Below are 20,663 nucleotides of genomic sequence, written 5' to 3'. Positions count from 1 at the left end.
GCTGCGCTCGCTCGCCAAAATTTATCAAAACAAAAAGGAGATAAGAACAAAACGTCATGATGACGCGGAAATATACAAATTTAGGCTCACTTACTCGTACTAATTTAGAGTATTTTTTCAAGTCTTCAGTTTGTTGGTAAAAATCGTAAGGCCGTCACTATATCTTGATTAGAATTGTAAGATTTGATAAGCAAAAAATGACAAGAGTTCCATGTTTTGTAAGCTGAAATACAAAAATTTTCGGCTCGCTCGCTGCGCTCGCTCGCCAAAATTTATCAAAACAAAAAGGAGATAAGAACAAAACGTCATGATGACGCGGAAATATACAAATTTCGGCTCACTCGCGCGTACATAATGGGGGGCATTTCATGAAGCAATTTGTCAGATATCTCGTCTGACAAACTGTTAAAAGCAACTGAAATCCTTGCTTCTGATTGGCAGAGAGCAAAATTTGTCCGACAAGTTGTCGGACAAAATGCTTCATGAAATGCCCCCCCCCCCCCCGATTTAGAATTTTTTTTAAAGTACTAAATTTCTTGGTATAGACAAATCGTTATCTATAAGGTGTTACGACCAAAATCACTCTGAGAATGATCGCACAAAAGAAACAATCAACTGATGTTCAGGCGGTTTATTAACAGTGATATTGTGGGTACAGACTGGTAATCGGGTTCACATCAGTACAATAATGATCAATAGAAACAAATATAGTCAGTAATGGAATCACTTACGTACGCATTACACGCAATATCCCTGGAAATGTCCAAATACGATGCTCGATGCACAAATGAATGATCCGCGATGCACCGATGAATGATTCCTCTGACGTAACTCCAGAGGCACAGGTTACGATAGTCCACGGTATAGATCCGGGGTAAAATCCACGATATACGTCCACGGCGAAACGTGCAGAGTCCAAATGTTGTGACGACCACGTCCAGTTGATGCGTTGAATGATGATTCACTTAATATTGTCCAGCTAGGAATCCAGCCCGTCACAGCTTTTCCGTAGCAATGTCCATTGACATAAAAATGGTGTCCATCCCCAATGAAGGCAAATTAATTATCTGCAGGCAAAATGTCTCCCAGGCCAAGTATCTCCACAAACATAACAGGTCAGCAGGTAACACAGGACTGACTATAACAAGTCGCTTCAGAGCCAGAAGTGACGTAACTCTCAGAGCAGAGGTGTTGGGTACTCTGCCTACTGCAGAATTTCTCTAGCTTATATACTATCCATTCACCCCCTTCTAGCACATTCTATAACTCTCTCCAACCTACTAGCCAGTCCAAGTTCCAGGAAACCTGGATGATTCACTGCCTATCTATGTACAAAACATCATTGCCAAGAATAACTACCAATCACATTGGGCTACAGGGACAGTGCCTCACTCAGCCAAATATGTAAGCACTTCCCAGAAAATTCTGGAAAGGGTGAAATCATTCTAAATTGAGTGAGTTATAATGTATTTCCTCTTACATGCATGTACTGTGTAGTTACATTGTATACCACCTAGAAAATTCTCCACTGATCTGGTCAGCCTGTATGTACTATATGTATACCACATAGAATGTTCTCCATTAATCTGGTCAACCTGTGTACATACACATTAAAACAACCATGCATACAGTACATCATACATATGTACATAACTACTAGTGTGTACATTTGTAACACCATCCCCCATGGGAAAAAGAAAGCCTTGCCGTAGCAAGGGTTTCTTTTACCTTCACAATTTCTCATTATTATTTGTAATGAATGTGAGATAAAACCCAAGTTAAGCTACAATAATCACGTACTATCACATGCCTTTTGGATAGCTGCATTAATTCCATGTTCTCTTTTCATGGATACCATTTACAATGATATTGCTTGGATTCTCGGAGCTTATACAATCATGTCAAACTCAAATTGCATACATCAGTAATGGATAAACTGAACACTATGTATGATTTGAGGTGAAAACCTTTCACCCTTAACTTCTACTGTGTTATCCACTACCTATGTCACACCAACTGACTTTCTGTCATAGCACTCTTTCAGCATATTGACATGACACATCCTTTGATCATTGCCTCTGTCTGGCGTACTGATCACATAGTTCACATCACTGAGTTTCTTTTTGACACAGTATGGGCCACTGAACTTGGCTTTCAGTGATTCACCTTGTATGGGCAGCAGTACAAGAACTTTGTCACCTGGGTTGAAAGTTCGGGCTTTGGCATTTTTGTCTGCCTTTCTCTTCATTGAGTCTTGTGACACTTTCAAGTGTTCCCTAGCTACCTCACAAGCCTTTGAAAGCCTTTCACGAAACTTTGACACGTAGTCAAGTAGGTGGACCTCATCATCCTCAGTCATGAATTTCTCTTTGATGAGCTTCCGTGGGCCCCTAACTTCATGACCGTACACCAACTCAAATGGGCTGAAACCCGTCGACTCATTTGGGGAGTCCCTTGTTGCAAACAGCAGGAAAGGGATGCCCTTATCCCAATCCTCGGGATACTCCTCACAGAACGCCCTAATCATTGTCTTTAGGGTCTGGTGGTAGCGCTCCAACGCACCTTGGGATTGGGGATGATAAGCTGACGACTTCAGCTGCTTCACACCCAAACGATACATCACCTCTTGAAATATGCCTGACATGAAATTTGACCCTTGGTCAGACTGCACTTCCTTGGGCAACCCATACCTAGTGAAAAACTGTACTAGAGCATCTACCACAGTCTTAGCAGTGATATTTCGCAAGGGGATAGCCTCTGGAAACCGTGTAGACATATCCATGATTGTCAAGAGGTACTTATGACCCGACCTAGTCCTAGGCAAAGGTCCAACACAGTCGACTAAAACCCGACTGAATGGTTCTTCAAACGCAGGTATCGGAATCAATGGCGCCGGCTTCACTGAATGCTGTGGTTTACCAGCCACCTGACATGTGTGACAAGTCTTGCAAAACTCAGCCACATCCACATTCAACCCTGGCCAATAAAAATGCCTCATGATCCGATCCTTTGTCTTTCTGACGCCTAAATGGCCGCCAACAGGTAACTCGTGAGCAATCCTCAAGATCTCACCGCGGTAACTAGGAGGGACAACAACTTGACGGACCACCGTCCAATCCTCATCAGCTGGCCTATGGGGAGGTCTCCACTTCCTCATCAAAATGCCATCTTTGACATAATAGCACTCAGGGACCTTTTCAGCCTCAGCCTCAGAACACGCCGTCTGAGACAAGCCTTTCAACTCAGAGTCTGCCTGCTGTGCTTCAACCAAGGAAGACTTGCTAAACAGCCCATCACTGTTAGCCTCGGAGCCTAATACAGCAACCCCATCATTTAAATCCTTGAAAAAGGTTTCTGCCAACCAAACACCGGAATTCTCCTCCACATCAACAGAATCCGCATCATCTTGAACAGCTCTACGAGCCTGAGACCTAGTCACAACACAATCTGGGAAAATCCCAGGAAACTCCTCCTGCAACTGCTCAGTTTCAGCAACCACCACTGGTTTCTCCGAAACAACTGGAGACGCAACCACCTTGTCCCCAGCCAAGTCATTCCCCAACAGGAAGTCAATGCCTGCCATGGGCAACTCAGGAACAACTCCAACAGTAACAGGACCAGAAACTAGGTCACACTTCAAATCCACTCTATACAGTGGCACTGACATATAACTGCCATCAACAGTCTGAATCAATACTTTTGCATTCACTGCACTATCTGGTGGAAAAGTCATACCACCATCCACCATCAACGACTGAGAGGCCCCCGTATCCCGCAGGATGACTACTGGCTTACCTGCCTCACCAGAAGTACATGGGGTCACCTCACCATCAAACAAAAAGCTATGATAGCTCTCATCCACCTGCTTCATCCTATCTTTGAATTTGGGAGATTGACTTTCAATGGCCTGTGTTTCACTGAACGGGACACTGTTTTCGGGTAGGACACTTTTTGACATGACAAATCCCAAGTCCTTCTTTGTTTTGTTTTGCAACTTCCAACACTGTGACTTTACATGCCCTGTCTTGTTACAGTGAAAACATTTAATGACATTTGCACTTGTACCGGACCCTTTGTCAGATTGAGACTTTGGTGTCGATGAAGTTTCAGAACTCGTGCCTTTTTCAGAACCAGCATTCTTTGGACTGCTCGACTGATTTTTGTCTCTCTTATTTCCAGAGAAATTCCTGAAAGGTGGTCTGTTGTCATTTCTGTGGGTCAGCTCATACTCATCAGCCATCAAGGCTGCTTTATGCAAACTTGTCACTTTGTGATCATCCAAATGCGACCTCACACTGAAAGCAACACTCTTTTGAATTCTTCCAAGAGAACTACCTCACGTAGGTTATCAAAGTCCTGATCCACTTTCAGGGATCTGTACCACCTATCAAACATCATTTCTTTTTCACGAGCAAACTCAACATGTGTCTGGCCTGGTTTGCGGTACGAATTTCTGAACTTGTGTCTGTACGCCTCTGGCACCAACTCATAAGCATTCAACACTGCTTTCTTGACTGTAGCATAGTCACGTGATTGCTCTTCAGAGAGAGATGAGTACACATCGGCTGCTTTGCCGACAAACACACTTTGCAGGAGCAAGGGCCAAAATTCCTGTGGCCAGTTCAAACTGTTAGCCACCTTCTCAAATGACACAAAGTATGCATCAACTCTGTTTTCTTCAAACTTTGGCACCAATCGAATGTTCTTGGCCAAATCAAATTCAGAGGGAGCCCTTTCACGATTTCCAACCGTCTGTGCATGAGCCATTTCCATCTCACGCAATTTCACTTGCTGCTCCACTTCGAATTTCTTAATTTCCAGTTCCTTTTCTCTCAATTCCATTTCTCTAGCCCTTTGCTCCATTTCCGATCTCATCTTCTCTTTCTCTATTTCCAATCTAGCTAGCTCAAGCCGTGTTTGATCTGAAATGTGAGCTTGATCGGAAGTGTCAATTTCTTCTTTGAGCTCCATGTGACCAGCTACTAAGTCAAGAATCTCTGCCTTTCTTGCACCTTGTGGAACATCTACATTCAAATGCTGTGCAACAGCAGTCAAATCACATTTGCGTAACCTTTGCAAATCTTTGAGGGACAAATCTGTCCTCTGAACAAATGCCTGAACATCCATTGTACTGATTGACATTATCACACTGTAATACACACAATATACAATTGAACAATCAACTCAACTGGTATTTTGTCTGTTCCAATATTCTGGATTCCGGAACGTTCCAAATTCTAAGTTTTGGCTTAAATTCACTTCCCGGACAAGCCCCCAATTTTGTTACGACCAAAATCACTCTGAGAATGATCGCACAAAAGAAACAATCAACTGATGTTCAGGCGGTTTATTAACAGTGATATTGTGGGTACAGACTGGTAATCGGTTTCACATCAGTACAATAATGATCAATAGAAACAAATATAGTCAGTAATGGAATCACTTACGTACGCATTACACGCAATATCCCTGGAAATGTCCAAATACGATGCTCGATGCACAAATGAATGATCCGCGATGCACCGATGAATGATTCCTCTGACGTAACTCCAGAGGCACAGGTTACGATAGTCCACGGTATAGATCCGGGGTAAAATCCACGATATACGTCCACGGCGAAACGTGCAGAGTCCAAATGTTGTGACGACCACGTCCAGTTGATGCGTTGAATGATGATTCACTTAATATTGTCCAGCTAGGAATCCAGCCCGTCACAGCTTTTCCGTAGCAATGTCCATTGACATAAAAATGGTGTCCATCCCCAATGAAGGCAAATTAATTATCTGCAGGCAAAATGTCTCCCAGGCCAAGTATCTCCACAAACATAACAGGTCAGCAGGTAACACAGGACTGACTATAACAAGTCGCTTCAGAGCCAGAAGTGACGTAACTCTCAGAGCAGAGGTGTTGGGTACTCTGCCTACTGCAGAATTTCTCTAGCTTATATACTATCCATTCACCCCCTTCTAGCACATTCTATAACTCTCTCCAACCTACTAGCCAGTCCAAGTTCCAGGAAACCTGGATGATTCACTGCCTATCTATGTACAAAACATCATTGCCAAGAATAACTACCAATCACATTGGGCTACAGGGACAGTGCCTCACTCAGCCAAATATGTAAGCACTTCCCAGAAAATTCTGGAAAGGGTGAAATCATTCTAAATTGAGTGAGTTATAATGTATTTCCTCTTACATGCATGTACTGTGTAGTTACATTGTATACCACCTAGAAAATTCTCCACTGATCTGGTCAGCCTGTATGTACTATATGTATACCACATAGAATGTTCTCCATTAATCTGGTCAACCTGTGTACATACACATTAAAACAACCATGCATACAGTACATCATACATATGTACATAACTACTAGTGTGTACATTTGTAACAAAGGCCGTCACTATTATTGATTAGAATTGTAAGATTTGATAAGCAAAAAATGACAAGAATTCCATGTTTTGTCAGCTGAAATACAAAAATTTTCGGCTCGCTCGCTGCACTCGCTCGCCAAAATTTATCAAAATTCATTACATTTATAAATCACTTTCAAAAGACCCCTCTTAAGGGCTTGAAAAGCATATCATGTGGACTTTGCTTAAAGTCCCTACCGGGATCGGGTTGGGGTTGAACAATAGTCTTTTTCAGAAATTAGGGACGCAATTTTCGCGCTTGCCCCGGGCGCCGTTTTCCCTAGATACGCCGCTGCACAATGATTCTGTACGGAAAGATTTTGACCATGGGGTCAAAGGTCAAGTGAAATTGTTAAAATGTGCATTTTCCTATATTTTGAAATCAGCTTAAAGTATTGTTACAAAAATTGGGTGTTACCAGGAAGTGATTATTTGACGAGAGTTGTGGGCTATGGGGTCAAAGGGCAGGGGTCAAAGGTCAAGTGAAAATTCTCAAATCCCTGAATACTTGCTCTCTGAAACAATGTAGCCATCCAAATGAAACCTGAAGGAGTGCAAACACTCAACGCATTTGTGGTTTCTGACATTGTCAAGATGCACTATACTGTACACCTATTGGGAGAACCATGCAGTATGGCGGAGGCATGCAAGTCGCCATTTGTAGTGACCTTTCTCGTGTAACGTGGTTTGGTGACCTATGACCTTCGACCATGAAGGCTTTAGCCCAAACTCTTAACTTGCCTAAATGACCACCTTACATGTAGGTAGATATAGTTGTAAAGTTTATGAATGGCAAGTCCACCCAGATGTAGCAATGTTCCTCAGTCGAACAGGAAGGCCATAGTGACTAAGTGACATAGGGACTAAGGGGATTAAGTAATCTCTTTTCAGTGACAATTAGTTTCAAGAATCTGTGCCAATCGACAAAGAAAATAGCTCAGCATCAGTGCCAATCAGCGAGCAAACTACTTTACTTAACCTGTTGAGGACGGTTTGATTTTGCTACAACACGCATTTCCCATAGACACCTGCCCGAGTATACTTGGGACTCATCCTCCACGGGTTAAACAGTTAAAGACCACAATTATTTAATGTTAACTTTCCATCGAGTGGTCTTTGTAGACAGGTGTGATTGTGTGTTGATAGATTGATGGATAGGTAGATGGATAGATAGAATAGACAGATGCAGATAAATGGCATGATATGTGATAATTTACATGGTACATACATGTGTTTAATGGTCATTGCTCTTACAGGATTGTGGGTATTCTGGACCAGTCATATGACCACATCCACTGCATCGGCATCAGTGGGATGCCAGGCTCGGGCAAGACCAGACTTGCGAAGGAGGCCACCTATCGGCTGCTTCGGTATGGAGAGGTCATCTTTGTTGACCTCCGAGAGTTGCAGCATGTGGAGGACATCTTCTTCTCCATTATGTCCAGGCTGGGGAAGGAGTGTCGGGACTTTGAACCGGACTTGTTGTACTCCACCTTCAGGTTCTATGATCCGAAGAAGCACGGTAAGAGCGGACCCAGACTCCCATCAACTCTGCTAGACCAGAGGAGAAATGTGGTGTCAGTATATGAGATGGATTATTATTCAGACTAAGAAAATATGGTTTTGAAATTGTGATTTTTATTTCATTTTATTTAGCATGACTGTGTAATATGAGTACTTTTCTCAAATTTGTACCAAAATATGACTTTTCCTTTCAGAATATGTTTTTGCCTATTGTGCATTTTGCACAAATGTCTTGTGTCTTGAAAATTTTGACAACCCTACAATGACAGATCAATACCAGTAGATTTTAATGCAATGTAGAGCAGGAAATTGCGTATTCTACAAATTTATAAATTATGAAATGAGGATAGTTAAAGATAGAGGCCATGTGAAGTCATGTGAAGTTCCTGAGTCAAGAAAACACGTACCTGTTAGCCAATTCAGTTCAGATACAGTGACACAAGGTTGAAAAAAAAATTGTATGGAAAATCACATACTTTATCAACGAAAGCTGTAGAGTATGAGGTTTGTGATGACATCTTGGTACTAACTGTAGGTGTTGACTGTTATATGTCATGTTGTTATTGCACTTTCACAGCTGGTGCAGTGATCATCTTGGACAATGCGGACAAGCCCCTTGACCCTGGAACTGACGAAAAGCCAAATGAGGTTTATGGGTACTTTGTGCGTATGATTGAGAACATTCTCAATTTGCCCAATTCCAAGGTCAAGCTCGTCATCACCTCAAGGGTCGGCCTTGAGCATACTCACATTAACAGCCGCCATCTTCAGTGCTTCAGGCTTGAAGGGGAGAATGAACTGGACCTAGAGGATGCCGTGGAAATTGTCAAGTACCATGCTGGTAAGACTGAAGTGAAGGATGATGAGGCCGTAAAATTGGTGGAGCTTTGCGGCAAGATCCCTCTGGCCTTGAAGGTTGTTTCAAGTAGATTCCAGGATGGCACTATTTCCCCACATGAGATGATCCGGCACTTGTCACACAGAAATGACGACCAAGCCCAGCGGTTGGTTGGTAGTCTCAGCCATCTGGGCCTTGCTAAGGCTGATCAGTTGACCATGAGCCTGTTGAGCACAGTGGAGAGGTTGCCCATAGTTCATCAGCGCAACATTATCAGGTTGTCGGTTGTCCCAGGTTCATTTGACATGAAGGCTGCTCAAGAGATCCTGGGATATCCAAAGAATGACCCCGTGGGGCTAAAACTGGATCTTCAGGCTCTGAAGTACAGAAGTCTCTTGGAAAGTGGCCTTGAGGAAACTGAAGGCAAGATCAGCTCAGACAGTCCCCGCTACAGTATCCACCTTCTCCTGCGGTCCTTCTTGCAGCAGATGTGTGCTGATGATACTCAAGATTTAGCCAAAGAGTATGCCAAGGGAGAGCAGGGTTTCATCCAGCATTTCGGCAAGAAGATGAGGCGCACCACCAAGACCTTCCAGAAGGATTTCCGCAAGGCTCTGGCCTCAAAACAAAACGAGAAGGCCAACTTCATGTATCTCCTGAACTGCATCAAAACCAAGCATCTGCCAACAGAAAAAGAGTCTGACTGGCTTCACACTGCTGTTGAACTCATGATGGTACCAAAGGAGAGGCTGTCTTTTTACAGAACGTGCAAGCAGAGGGCAAAGGCAGAAGGGCAACTGGCAATTTATGCAGAGTTTTGCTGCTTCGAGTCTCAGCAGCTGCTGGATCTAGGGTTTGACGTACAGGTCATCCTCCCACTCTTTGACGAAGCTGAGGAAATCCTGGCAGAACTCCCAAATCAAGATTCAGACTCGGTGCAGTTGAGTTACGCCACCCTCTACCACTTCAGAGGAAATTTGTTTGCACGTCGTCTGAAGGCCACAGATGCCCTGAAACCACTGGAAAAAGCTCTCAAGATTCGCAAGAAGGTCCTTGGGGATAACTTCCTGACTGCTCGCACCCTGAACGTCCTTGGCCAGGCAATGCACTCTGCGGCCCATGTGGAAAACATGGGATACATCCACCAGGACATGCTGCGAGCCATTGACTACTACCGCAGAGCTGTTGACATGTGCACAAGAATCACAGGCTCAGAAAAGCATGTGGACATCCCCACCTTCTTGCTGAACATCGGGGCCTGTTTGCATGAGATGTCTCGCTACAAGCAAGCAATCGAATACTTCAAGAAGTCCCTGGACCTTGAAACTCAGCTCGGCATGGATGGCACAACAGAAACTTGTGTCACTCTCAAGAATATGGCCATGAGCTACTTTGTGGAGGAAAAGTAAGCAGCAGCACTTCTTCTCTGCCAAAATATACTTCTTATTTCCATGTTTATTTCATGTGAAGATATGTAACTTTGGATGTGTGTGTCCCATCTGTTTTTAGGTTACTGTAGCCCAAGGTCCAAATGAACAATAGCGATCATTCATCTTGCATCATCCGTTACAGTTTCAGCTTCTCTGTGAAAACCCTTCAAGATTAATTTTCACCAAACTTGGCAGGTAGTATTCCTAGCATGGTAGAATCTGAATTTGTGCAAATGGGCACCATGGACCTGAGGGGGCCCCAGGGAGCCGCCTGAGGGACATGGTCCTTCTTTTCAGCGGCAGCCACTGTAGTGTTATCAACGATGTGGTGTAGTCGCAATAACTTTCAACAGTTTTTAGCAATATCCACCGATTTCATACTACAGGTACACATCCTAAAAATACCAGTCAAGTTTGAATATGGGGAAAGTCCGACAAGGTCAAAAGGTCAATGAACTTGCTCTTATAAGCATTGTGCTCACAGTATTGTGGTGTACTCTCACTAACTTTCCGCAGGTTTGAGCCATGGATGCCAAACTCACACCACATGTACATAATCTAAAAATACTTGTCGAGTTTGAATATGGTACCTGTTTTAAAGTCCAAGTTCAAAGGTCAAATGGTCAAGGAACCTTACCTGATATGCTGTGGACCCAAAAGTATTATGGTGAACTCTCAATAACTTTCTATAGCTTTGAGTTATGACCCTCAAATTCACACCACAGGTAGATCACCTAAAGATGCCAGTCAAGTGTAGGTATTAGTGAGGTCCAACAAGATCAAAGGTCAAAAGGTCAATAAACTTTACCTGAAATGCAGTGTACACATAGTATCATGGTGTGGCAGTGCTCTCAATAACTTTCTACAAGCTTTGAGCTATGACTATCAAATTTACACCACAGGTTCATCATGTGAAGATGTTGGTCAAGAACAAATATGGGTGAAGTTGTACAAGGTCAAAGGTCAAAAAGTCAAGGAACATTCCCCGATAAACATATTGTGTACAATAGCGTGTTGTGGTCTTAATAACTTTCCACAGCTTTGAGCTATGACTTCGAAACTCACACTTCATGTACATCATCTAAAACTGTGGGTCACTTTTGAATATTGATGAAGTTTGAAAAGGTCAGAGGTCAAAAGATCATAAAAACAAAGGATTTATAAAATCATAAGAAAGGATATACTTCAATAAGCACTAAACCGGTACTCATAAACTGTGTTTTGCAAGTGAGACATCGCTTGATGTTCGCCTTGTATTTCTGTACATTTAACACACCAGATTAAAAATGAATAATAGAAAGACAGCCTAGATGTACAACATAGATAGGATGCAAACAGCTTATACTCATTCAGATTTCTATAACCTTTAAGATGCAATTGGATTTCATTGCTATCCATTAAAATCAATGATTTACTATACAAGGGGAAATTTTCATGTGAGTAATTTTTTTTTTTTGCACTCGTCCGCATGAGATGAATTTTGCATGTTTTTAATTGCATGGAATTAAAGTGTATAATAATGTTAATCACATAATAAACATTATTATATAAAGATGCAAAGTTAGATCAAACAATATAATTTTGTCCTTGTCAATTTGCACCATCATCTAGGTATGATGATGCCATACCTCTGGCACTGCGTGCACTGGAGGGGCGGCAGAAGCTGCACGGGGTCCACCCAAACACAGCTCGCAGCCTGTACTTTGTGGGGTCCATCTATCTGGCGTCCAAGAAGTACCGCGACGCGCGCACCTACTTCGACAAGGCGCTGGAGATGGAGGAGACACTATGGAGTCGCGGCATGCCGCACAGTCCAGACTGGGACCTGCTGAAGGAGAAGTTCAGACGCCTGCTTGTCAGCCAGGGCAACAACCAAGCCTTGCACCGATACCACAAGAGATTCAAGGTATCTACATCGTATGCATTCGTAGCACACGGGGCTACAATATCTCCCAACAAGGTGTTAACCCTTCGTCTACTTTGAGAGCTGATTGGCACAAAAAATTCCATAGCAGTGTACACACTGTCCAGAGTTCCTATGGCACAGTATACAAATAGTGAATGGTCACGAGTGTGATGGTACAAGATTTCGCATGAGGTGAAAGATAGAGGCGCTCTATTCAATGAGGCTAAGCCAATTTGAATAGTGCGCCTCATCTTTCACCGAGTGGGAAATCTTGTTCCATTGCACGAGTAAAGACCATACATTATTTGTTCTATACAACACCTCGAAAGTCAACAGATGTGGTCCACACAGATTCTTGAATTTAGCACAGAAATGGCAACCATTTTCCATGAAAGACGAATGAGTAGCCACACAGTCACAGTCACCGTGTGCGTGCGTATGCAAAGCCGATCGGTTGGAGTTGTTTACAAAAATGAGTGACAAAAGTAGGCGCTTGTGAGTGCGCTTGTAATTGTTAACTGTGCAGCAAATGTTTGTTTATTGTGACATCAGAGTCGTGTGATAGAACAAAAACTTGGGGATCAATTGTGAGTTTAACACGGGAGTCAATGGAAATGGGTGTTGTCAGCCATGAGCTGTCCATTTTTGCTCAAACAAAATTGCATGGCTGACAGCCACAGCGTGCGATGGAGCTTCTGACTAAATGTCACGTGATGGGCAATCAACCAATCAGATAGCTACATTCTAATTAGGTGTTGTATGAAAAGGATTAAACCATTGCTTGGAAGATGTTGTAAGTTCCTGATAGAATTTGCACCCTGCACACCCAGGCCCTGTATAAGCCATAGGTTCATGTTGTGTTCCTCTCCATTAAATGATAATAGATCACTGCATTGTCTTTCATTATTCTAGCATGCCGTTATTTTGCTGGTGTTTCATGTTATGACAGGCTTGATGGTAGCACCTCACAAGTGCGACCTTTACTCGCACATACAGGACTACAAATAGTTCATTATTCTCCTTTCAAAGCTTTGGAACAAGACTTTATCTGCTTTTCATTTCTCTATGAGATATTTTGCAGTCCTCATTCCAGATCAGGGTGGAAATAAACTTGCTGTGCTTCAGATCTGTAAGCACAATTGTGACCCGCTACAACAAAATGATCCTAAAGTCGGGCGAGGTCGATTATTTGAAAATTGCATGACATAAATCCCTAATCCTTCTGCTTTAAATTGGTATATAACACATCATATAAAAATAATCGGCTGCGGAGATATTGATGTTTAAAAGAGAGCATGTCGATACGTCTGGGAAATCACTGTTTCGAGAAAAGCGCCCTAAAAGTTCTCCTTGCGATGCAATCACGATCAAAGGACATGCAAGTCAGTTTTCACCTCCGAACAATAGAAGGTAAGCCCTAGCAACCCCCGAAATGCTCATTCAAACACAGCGTCGGCGGTCTCCTCACCGACCAATCAGTGACCAGGATGGCAGGAGAAGCAGCTGGGCGTAGCGCAACCCGCCAGCACGCACCAGTCGACTGGGCAGCGTGCGAGCTTCACGCTTCGGTTAGCGGCAAGCAGCAAACTGACCAATGAGATCACTCTGGTCGTTGTTAGGGGCGGAGCCTATGTGTGGCGCTCACTCCAAATGTTCGAACCAGTTTCTGCTTCGTTGAAACGCCAAAAACATGGCCCGGAAAAACACTATTTTTGGGTCTTTCCTTTCATCATTTTGCTTCAAAATTTTGACAGATGATAGAAGACATGTCAGACTCTGATAATATGTCAAATTCAGAAAATCGTAAGTTTTGACCAATTTTGATGCTCTGACTTCAAACTCGATTTTCACGGCTTCGACCGTGCGCGACTTTAGGACCATTTTGTTGTAGCGGATCACAATTTATTTCACGTGAGATATGCCCTTCATTTCCAGACTGAAATCTCTGCATCACTGATATTTTTGCTCTTTTTGCATGACCTGAAAAAAAAAACCCAAACAAACAAAGAAAAATGCAACTTTGTGATGAGCTTGCAGAGCCATTCCCACAACTGTCTTGTGCCATATGAATTGGAATATGGATGTGAAATCTGTGTTGGAGAATCAACATTGGTCTAGGAGGGTCACTCCCTAATTTCAACTTAACCCATTGAGGATAGTTTGATTTTACTACAACATACATTTCCCACAGACGCTTGCCCGTATATACTCGGGACTCGTCCTCAATGGGTTAATGTGTACCTGCAGAGGTGTGGTATTGCATTTTGGCACTATTCAACCCAGATGCCAGTGACATTTTCACTGTATCCAGCTCCCATGGAACATAATTTTAAGCACCATTTCTTCATGAGGAAGTGTTGTTGATGTGTAGCCATATTAAGGGGGTAATTGAATATAGTACTGTATGAGGCTGTTAGGTGCACTGTCTTAGATCACTGTTTGCATGACTCCCTACACACAGTGGCATTGGTTACTAATTTGCAGAATGTGCACTACAGCACAAAGACTAGTATTTCTTATCAGATATATTATGGCTTGATTTATTATGCGAATAGAAGTACAGTGTAGTCTCTGTCAGTCCTTGACAAATATGGATCAGGAAAACATTGTCTAATTCTAAGTCTGTGAAATCTTAACATTCTTTGAATTTAGCTGAGACAGGCACACAGTTCTTTAAACAAGGTAGCAGTAATGCCAGTCATTCGTGGACTACATGTAGATGAATGTACGCAGTTGGCATGCAGTATGGATACATTGCATCTAAATACAAAGAGTAGTATAGATATTGTACGCAGTGCGTGGCGTCAACCTCCTTGGCAGCGGATACGGCATTGGAGGTTGCGGATACGTGCGCCAGTCAACGGGTTAATAGTTTTCAGTTCATGCTTGTGACACGTGTATAAAAGAAACGCATGCTTCTCGTAAGTTCCATTCTAAAAATATATGCTTGGGAAATCCCACATCATTATGATGCAGTGACAAAAGAGCTATTTCATCAGGCGGCGCCAAAAATTCCCTTTTTGCACGCGGGCAGATGGTGGCCGATGAGTGATAGCGCGGAGAGATACAACTATGACCTATCACTGACATCACCCCAATCCCAGAGATCCAATAGGATAATTGGATTCTCCCGCCCCCTTCGGAGGTGTGTCCTGCTGCATTCATTTAACCTGCCTTTTGTGCATATGAATGGCAGTGACTCCGTCCTAGCATTGATTTTCATGAGGCATGCACAGAAAGAAATAACTGACCTCGAGAGGGCGCTACGCCATGAAAGCATATAGTAGGCAACTTTTGGGAGTGCTTTTTAGGGGATTTCCCCTCTGATAAACATGTCACTCATTGGTGTAGCACTTACAGAAAAATTATTATATGGGACTACTGCTGTCTGATCTAAAATGCACCTTTAGCATTAGCTGTCAAGAGTCTGCTTACTGTGTACATATATATGATGCAGTAGGATGTGGTACCACTATCAGCACATGTATCTATATCTGTAAATTTGACCTGATACATGTATTTTGCCAACAGCAATACATTTCAAGAAATATTACTGCAAATATACAATGAGCATAATATGAAACTCTCCTGTCTTTTCTGCGGTGAAAAGATGATCATTGTACTGGGAGCCTAATATTCAGTGGTGTAGTATACTACAGCAACAGAAATAATGGCTGTATACCAGAAATTTGCTTTCATTTCATTTGAGTATTGAGTCTTACCAGAAGTGTGTGGCATAGCTGACATGCAAGAAAAGAAATAGCCTAGCTGCTGAAAAGATTCCATGAATATATCTTGATAAAAGAGACCACCAATATCATATTTTGACATTTTATAGTTTCTTTTTGTCTGTTCTACAAAAATAAAGATAGCCCTTTTCGTCTACCGAAGTATCCACTAAGTATCCACTTTCAGCTCACTTGAGTTTCCTTAACAAATTCAGAGTTTTCTCCACTAGAGTTTAGTAAAACCGTACAAAAAGCGTGTCTGAAAAAGAAACTTTCTTACGTTTACCACACTGTCTTGCTAATGCTGCGTTTACACCATATTCCCAGCAGCCACAGCAGTCCCGCTTGCCTGACATGTTGTGTGTCTCGGGTAGATGAGACGGTCTCCTGTTTCCCCCCTTCGTATTCCAGCGTTGTTCAGTCCAGTCCTCGCCTCTGGTGAACACATAGCTATCAGACCCCATTCTCATGATGTGTGGTCAGGCTAGACTATCAATATATTCTGTCGCATCCTGCTACAGACTGCCTCCAAGTTTTGTTACAGCCTAGTATGTGCCATCATTTCTTGTTCTATTCACCCCGTTTTATTACAGCATGCAAGGTTCCTCATTAGCGCCGGTACTGCCATGGCAAATTTTTTTGACAGTTTAAAAATCTGACATGGCATCCACGGCAACCACGGCCTATGTCACATTTGCCCATCATGTCTCACCGCGTTGTCTCCGGTCCATCCGTTTTGTCCAGCGTGTCCTGAAATGTGACTACCGTTGCCGCCGGAAACATGGTGTATACACAGCATTACTGATTCCCATGGTGTTTGCCATGTACAGCACCTGATGATTGCGTAGGCATGGCATGGTCACTAATTCAGTGGTTTGAACATACATGTATCGTCGCATGGCTACAATGTTGATGTTCAGCTGTTGCGGTTTGGTGGACATTTGTAGGAACGTGTGGCTATGTGTTTTCTGGCTAAAATAACATACATACCAGTTGATGATAATCATCTATACTGGAAGCTGCCATTTTCTCAGTGGATAAGACCTCACATTATCAATCACAAGGTCCTGCCTGTGGCACTTTACTCTCATTTTCGTAGTCCTTCACAGACTTTTTGTCTCGTGGTTGTTTGCTTTACAGGTCTTCATTTCTCCCTTTATTACCATGTAAAACAAACAATGCTTTTAACAATACCACAACAATATTTTGAAGGAAAAAAAACAACACACTGCTATCGCTACTGGCATTAATTTACCCTAGACAGAAGAGTTGTCGTGGCCATGGGGTTGAGACCATGCTGACAAGATTGTGAGCTTTCACTGAAGAGGTTCAAGTCCCAGCCGGGCAGTAGTCTGTTTGGGCGACACAATCTATTCTCATTGCTATTCAAGTCTTTCACAGGAGATTTCAAGCCGTCAGTTCCATGTGCAGAGAGCTGTACCCCATTCATGGAAGAGAGAAAAAAACACTTTCATTTCTCTCGTCAGGAACAAGGGGGCCGCATCATTCGCCTGCTTTTCTATTGTATGTAAGTAGGCAGATCATTTCACCAGGTTAGCACTGTGCTTTTTGTGATGAATGAATGAAGTGGGTTCTTTTACATGTGCGAGCCATGAGTGGTATCCTTTTCGAGTTACAGGTGTTTGTCTCTTAGGCTATGGTCCCAACTCAGGGTGGCGTCCGGCCGATTTGTTGCCTTCTCGGTTGCCATTGGAATTTAGGCATTGCCCTAACAATTTTTGGAGAAGTCAAGCTGGCTGTAAAGCCCCAGCAATGCCTGAGTGATGTCCTGTCAATTTCCTGACAGTCACCCCTCAATTATAGCTCAAATTTTGTCACAATAAGGGGATTTTCTCAGCACAGAGTCCAAGCAGTCACTGAATGTTAACCCCCCACCCGAGGAACTAGACAGTCTCCCACCAGCCACTGGCGGATTTTTGAGAAATCGCTGGGTGGCCGGCTGGTGATCGGTGGGACATCTGGCAGTGTCCTGTATGTGGCCGTACCAGCCGCGGCTGGCCTGTCTGCCAGAAATTTCTCATGAGCTGCCTACTTTCGTATTTGACTGCCCATTGGCCATCAATAACAATGCTTTTGTTTTGCATCTGGCACCGACTGAGCCAAATCACGCCACCTGACATTGATCGTGCCAAGGACCTACGTGTATGTATGAAATGGCAGACTGGACTGTCCAGAAGTGAGCAAGTCATGCAGTCTTACCATGTCTTGTTCTGAGTCTTCATCAGATTTTCAAATAGCACTTTGGTTTAGCGTTCCGTAGTAAAGCCAAAACTTGTCGTATCGAGATTGAGCTATTGTCTGTGGTGAGCAGTTAGTCACGGTCTCATACCAACTTGTGTATGTCAGCGTAGATCTCTATTATCAAGGCCGCATATTATGAAATTTTGAATTTCGAATTTGATGGATTGCATATAAATGTGCACAATTAGTCACATGCACGTGGAGTCACACTTGCATGGTTTACTCATGCACTGCCGGTAATGCGAATATACTGAGCAGCAGGCATGGGCAGAGTGCATTGATATGGTTATCGTATCTAATTTTCCCCTTTTTATCGTGACTAAAGATATTTTCACTTTACCAGAGAAATGTATTTTCAGAGCTTACGGTTAATAAGTTTTTTCCCAACACGTAGCAGTTACTAAGAAAACCTACAAAAATATAGTTTTGAAATAGGTACTAGTGCTCTGTGTTATTCGTGTATGATCAAATAGAGCTTGCGCTGTCCACAGCCACCAGCACAGCATTTGTGATATTCCTGCTGTCAGGTGGAAGCTTGGTAGTCTAGTAAATATGATGACGCTTGTCTAGCAATCAAGAGGTTGTTAGTTCAAGTAAAATTTAAGTTTGCAACTGATTGACAAACTGCCTCCATCGAAGTGAATAAGCACTGAATTGATCAGTGTTTTTAGTAGTAGCCATGATAAAAAATCACAGGTGTACATACTCGAGTAGAATTCAAACCTACGACCTCCTGATCTCTGAACAGGCGTCATCTCCGCTAGACCACCAAGCTTCCGCCCGATAGCAAGTGTTGGATGTAATCTTTTTAGCATGCAGCGGGTACTGTGTAATTATTCAAATTCATGAAATTCTTCCGTCGAGATGTTTTCATTGCAACTGATTGACAAATTAGGATATAAGGATTAGAACCAACACTTGCATGAGAAAGTGAATGCCGGGCGTGTGAGCGTAAGATAGGCACTGAGGCGTGAGTCTCACGCTGGAGACGTGAGACTTGGTGGGTCTGCTACTCAGGTGTAGCAATGTGCCTGAGGTATACATTAATGTCATGGTAACAACTAAAGGGATTATGGGGATAAGATAATCTCTATTCATGACCATTAGTTTCCAGGCAGCTGTGCCAATTTGTAAGAACAACACTCCAGCATACCTGCCAACCAGCACACAAAGCACAGTCTTGATGTATGGGTTACCCTCAAAGTCACTAGGGAGCTTTAGATTTGTGGGGCAGACATTTGCGACCACAAGTGGGTTGGACATTCTCCTCTCCCCTTGTGTCTTGCAGAAAAGTATTGAAAATTGAGCAGACGTAAAAATAGCCCAGAACACTTACTGAAAAACTTAGACAACGCGAGCTAAAAATGGATCGACTTGATGCATGTTTTTGGGCATGAGCAGAACATGTTTTTTTCCTCTTAACGTCCCCGTCGCGAAAATCTAAAGCTTCCTATTGTCTAATTTGTGACCCGCTACAACAAAGATCCTAAAGTTGCTGACGGCTGAACCGAGAAAATCGAGATTGACATCAGATCATCAAAATCGATCAAGGTGATAGGATTTCTTTTTTTGGTATGATTTTGTAGTCTAATGTATTCTGTCTGTTTTAATATCTACCTAAATTTCGAAGCTAAATGATCAAAGGAAAGACAAAAAAATTCGCGTTTTTCTGGGCCATGATTTTCTGACTTTTAACAGAACAGAAACGTGTCCGAAGATTTGGATTTAGCACCTTAGCTAGACCATGCCCCTAACAACGAGCGAGTGATCTTCGTAATCAGTGCGTGGCATCCTCGTTACTGATTGGTTGTGCGTAGACTGCAAGTCTTGTTATATATGAAATCAAAGTGGAAGAGTAAGGGAATAACGTCATGTCATTTTCAGAAAATTGTCCTCCACCGACTTTCGGATCCTTGTGTTGGAGAGGGTCGCATTTAGCCATGTGTTCTTCAGGCTTGTTTGTATATACCTGTACTAGTGAGTAGTAGTACTACTTGCGAACACATTCATGCCCATTGAGAGTTGCATGAATGACTGACTGGTCATGTTTTGAGTGACTCTGCTGTCTTATGAATATGTCAATTGTAATCTGCAGCCAGTGACTAGATTTATTTGTGTCTCTCATTGCATTAGCAGCCCATAAACTCAAACAAGATTTTTATTCACCAGGTGACATCCTATATGTGCATAACTCCATTTACTGTAACTGCATTTATTTGTACACCATGTTCCCAGTGGCCACGGCAGCCCTGTTTGCTCAAAATGTAGTGTGCCATGGGTAGATGGGACATTCTCCTGTTTTCCCCCTTTGTATTCCAGTCTTGTTTGTCCCAGTCCCCACTTCGGTGAACATGTAGCTATCAGACGCCGTTCACGATATGGTGTCTGGTCAGGCTAGACTACATAATATTTTTTGTCGCGTCCCACTACAGACTGTCTCCAAATTTTATTATGGCCTGTTATGTGCCATTGTGTTTTGTTTCGTTCACTCCGTTTCATTATGGCCAACAAGATTTCTCATTTAGCACGGTGGGGACTGCTGTGGCATCCACGGCATCCATG

General features: G+C 42.8%; 1 protein-coding gene across 1 annotated transcript in view; it reads left to right on the top strand.

Moving 5' to 3' along the window:
* LOC139720146 (uncharacterized) overlaps nt 1-20,663 on the top strand; it is a 47,245-nt gene that overhangs the window by 13,570 nt on the left and 13,012 nt on the right. Inside the window, exons 4-6 of the mRNA XM_071631516.1 lie at nt 7,670-7,935; nt 8,515-10,180; nt 11,817-12,111. Of these exons, the coding sequence (XP_071487617.1) occupies nt 7,670-7,935; nt 8,515-10,180; nt 11,817-12,111 (2,227 nt within the window). The remainder of the gene's footprint in view (nt 1-7,669; nt 7,936-8,514; nt 10,181-11,816; nt 12,112-20,663) is intronic.

Source organism: Diadema antillarum, unplaced genomic scaffold (genome assembly GCF_040938485.1).
Source record: "Diadema antillarum isolate AM-2024a unplaced genomic scaffold, OU_Dant_1.0 scf00000122, whole genome shotgun sequence".
NCBI classification, from domain to species: domain Eukaryota; kingdom Metazoa; phylum Echinodermata; class Echinoidea; order Diadematoida; family Diadematidae; genus Diadema; species Diadema antillarum.
This window is presented reverse-complemented; position numbering and strand designations above follow the sequence as displayed.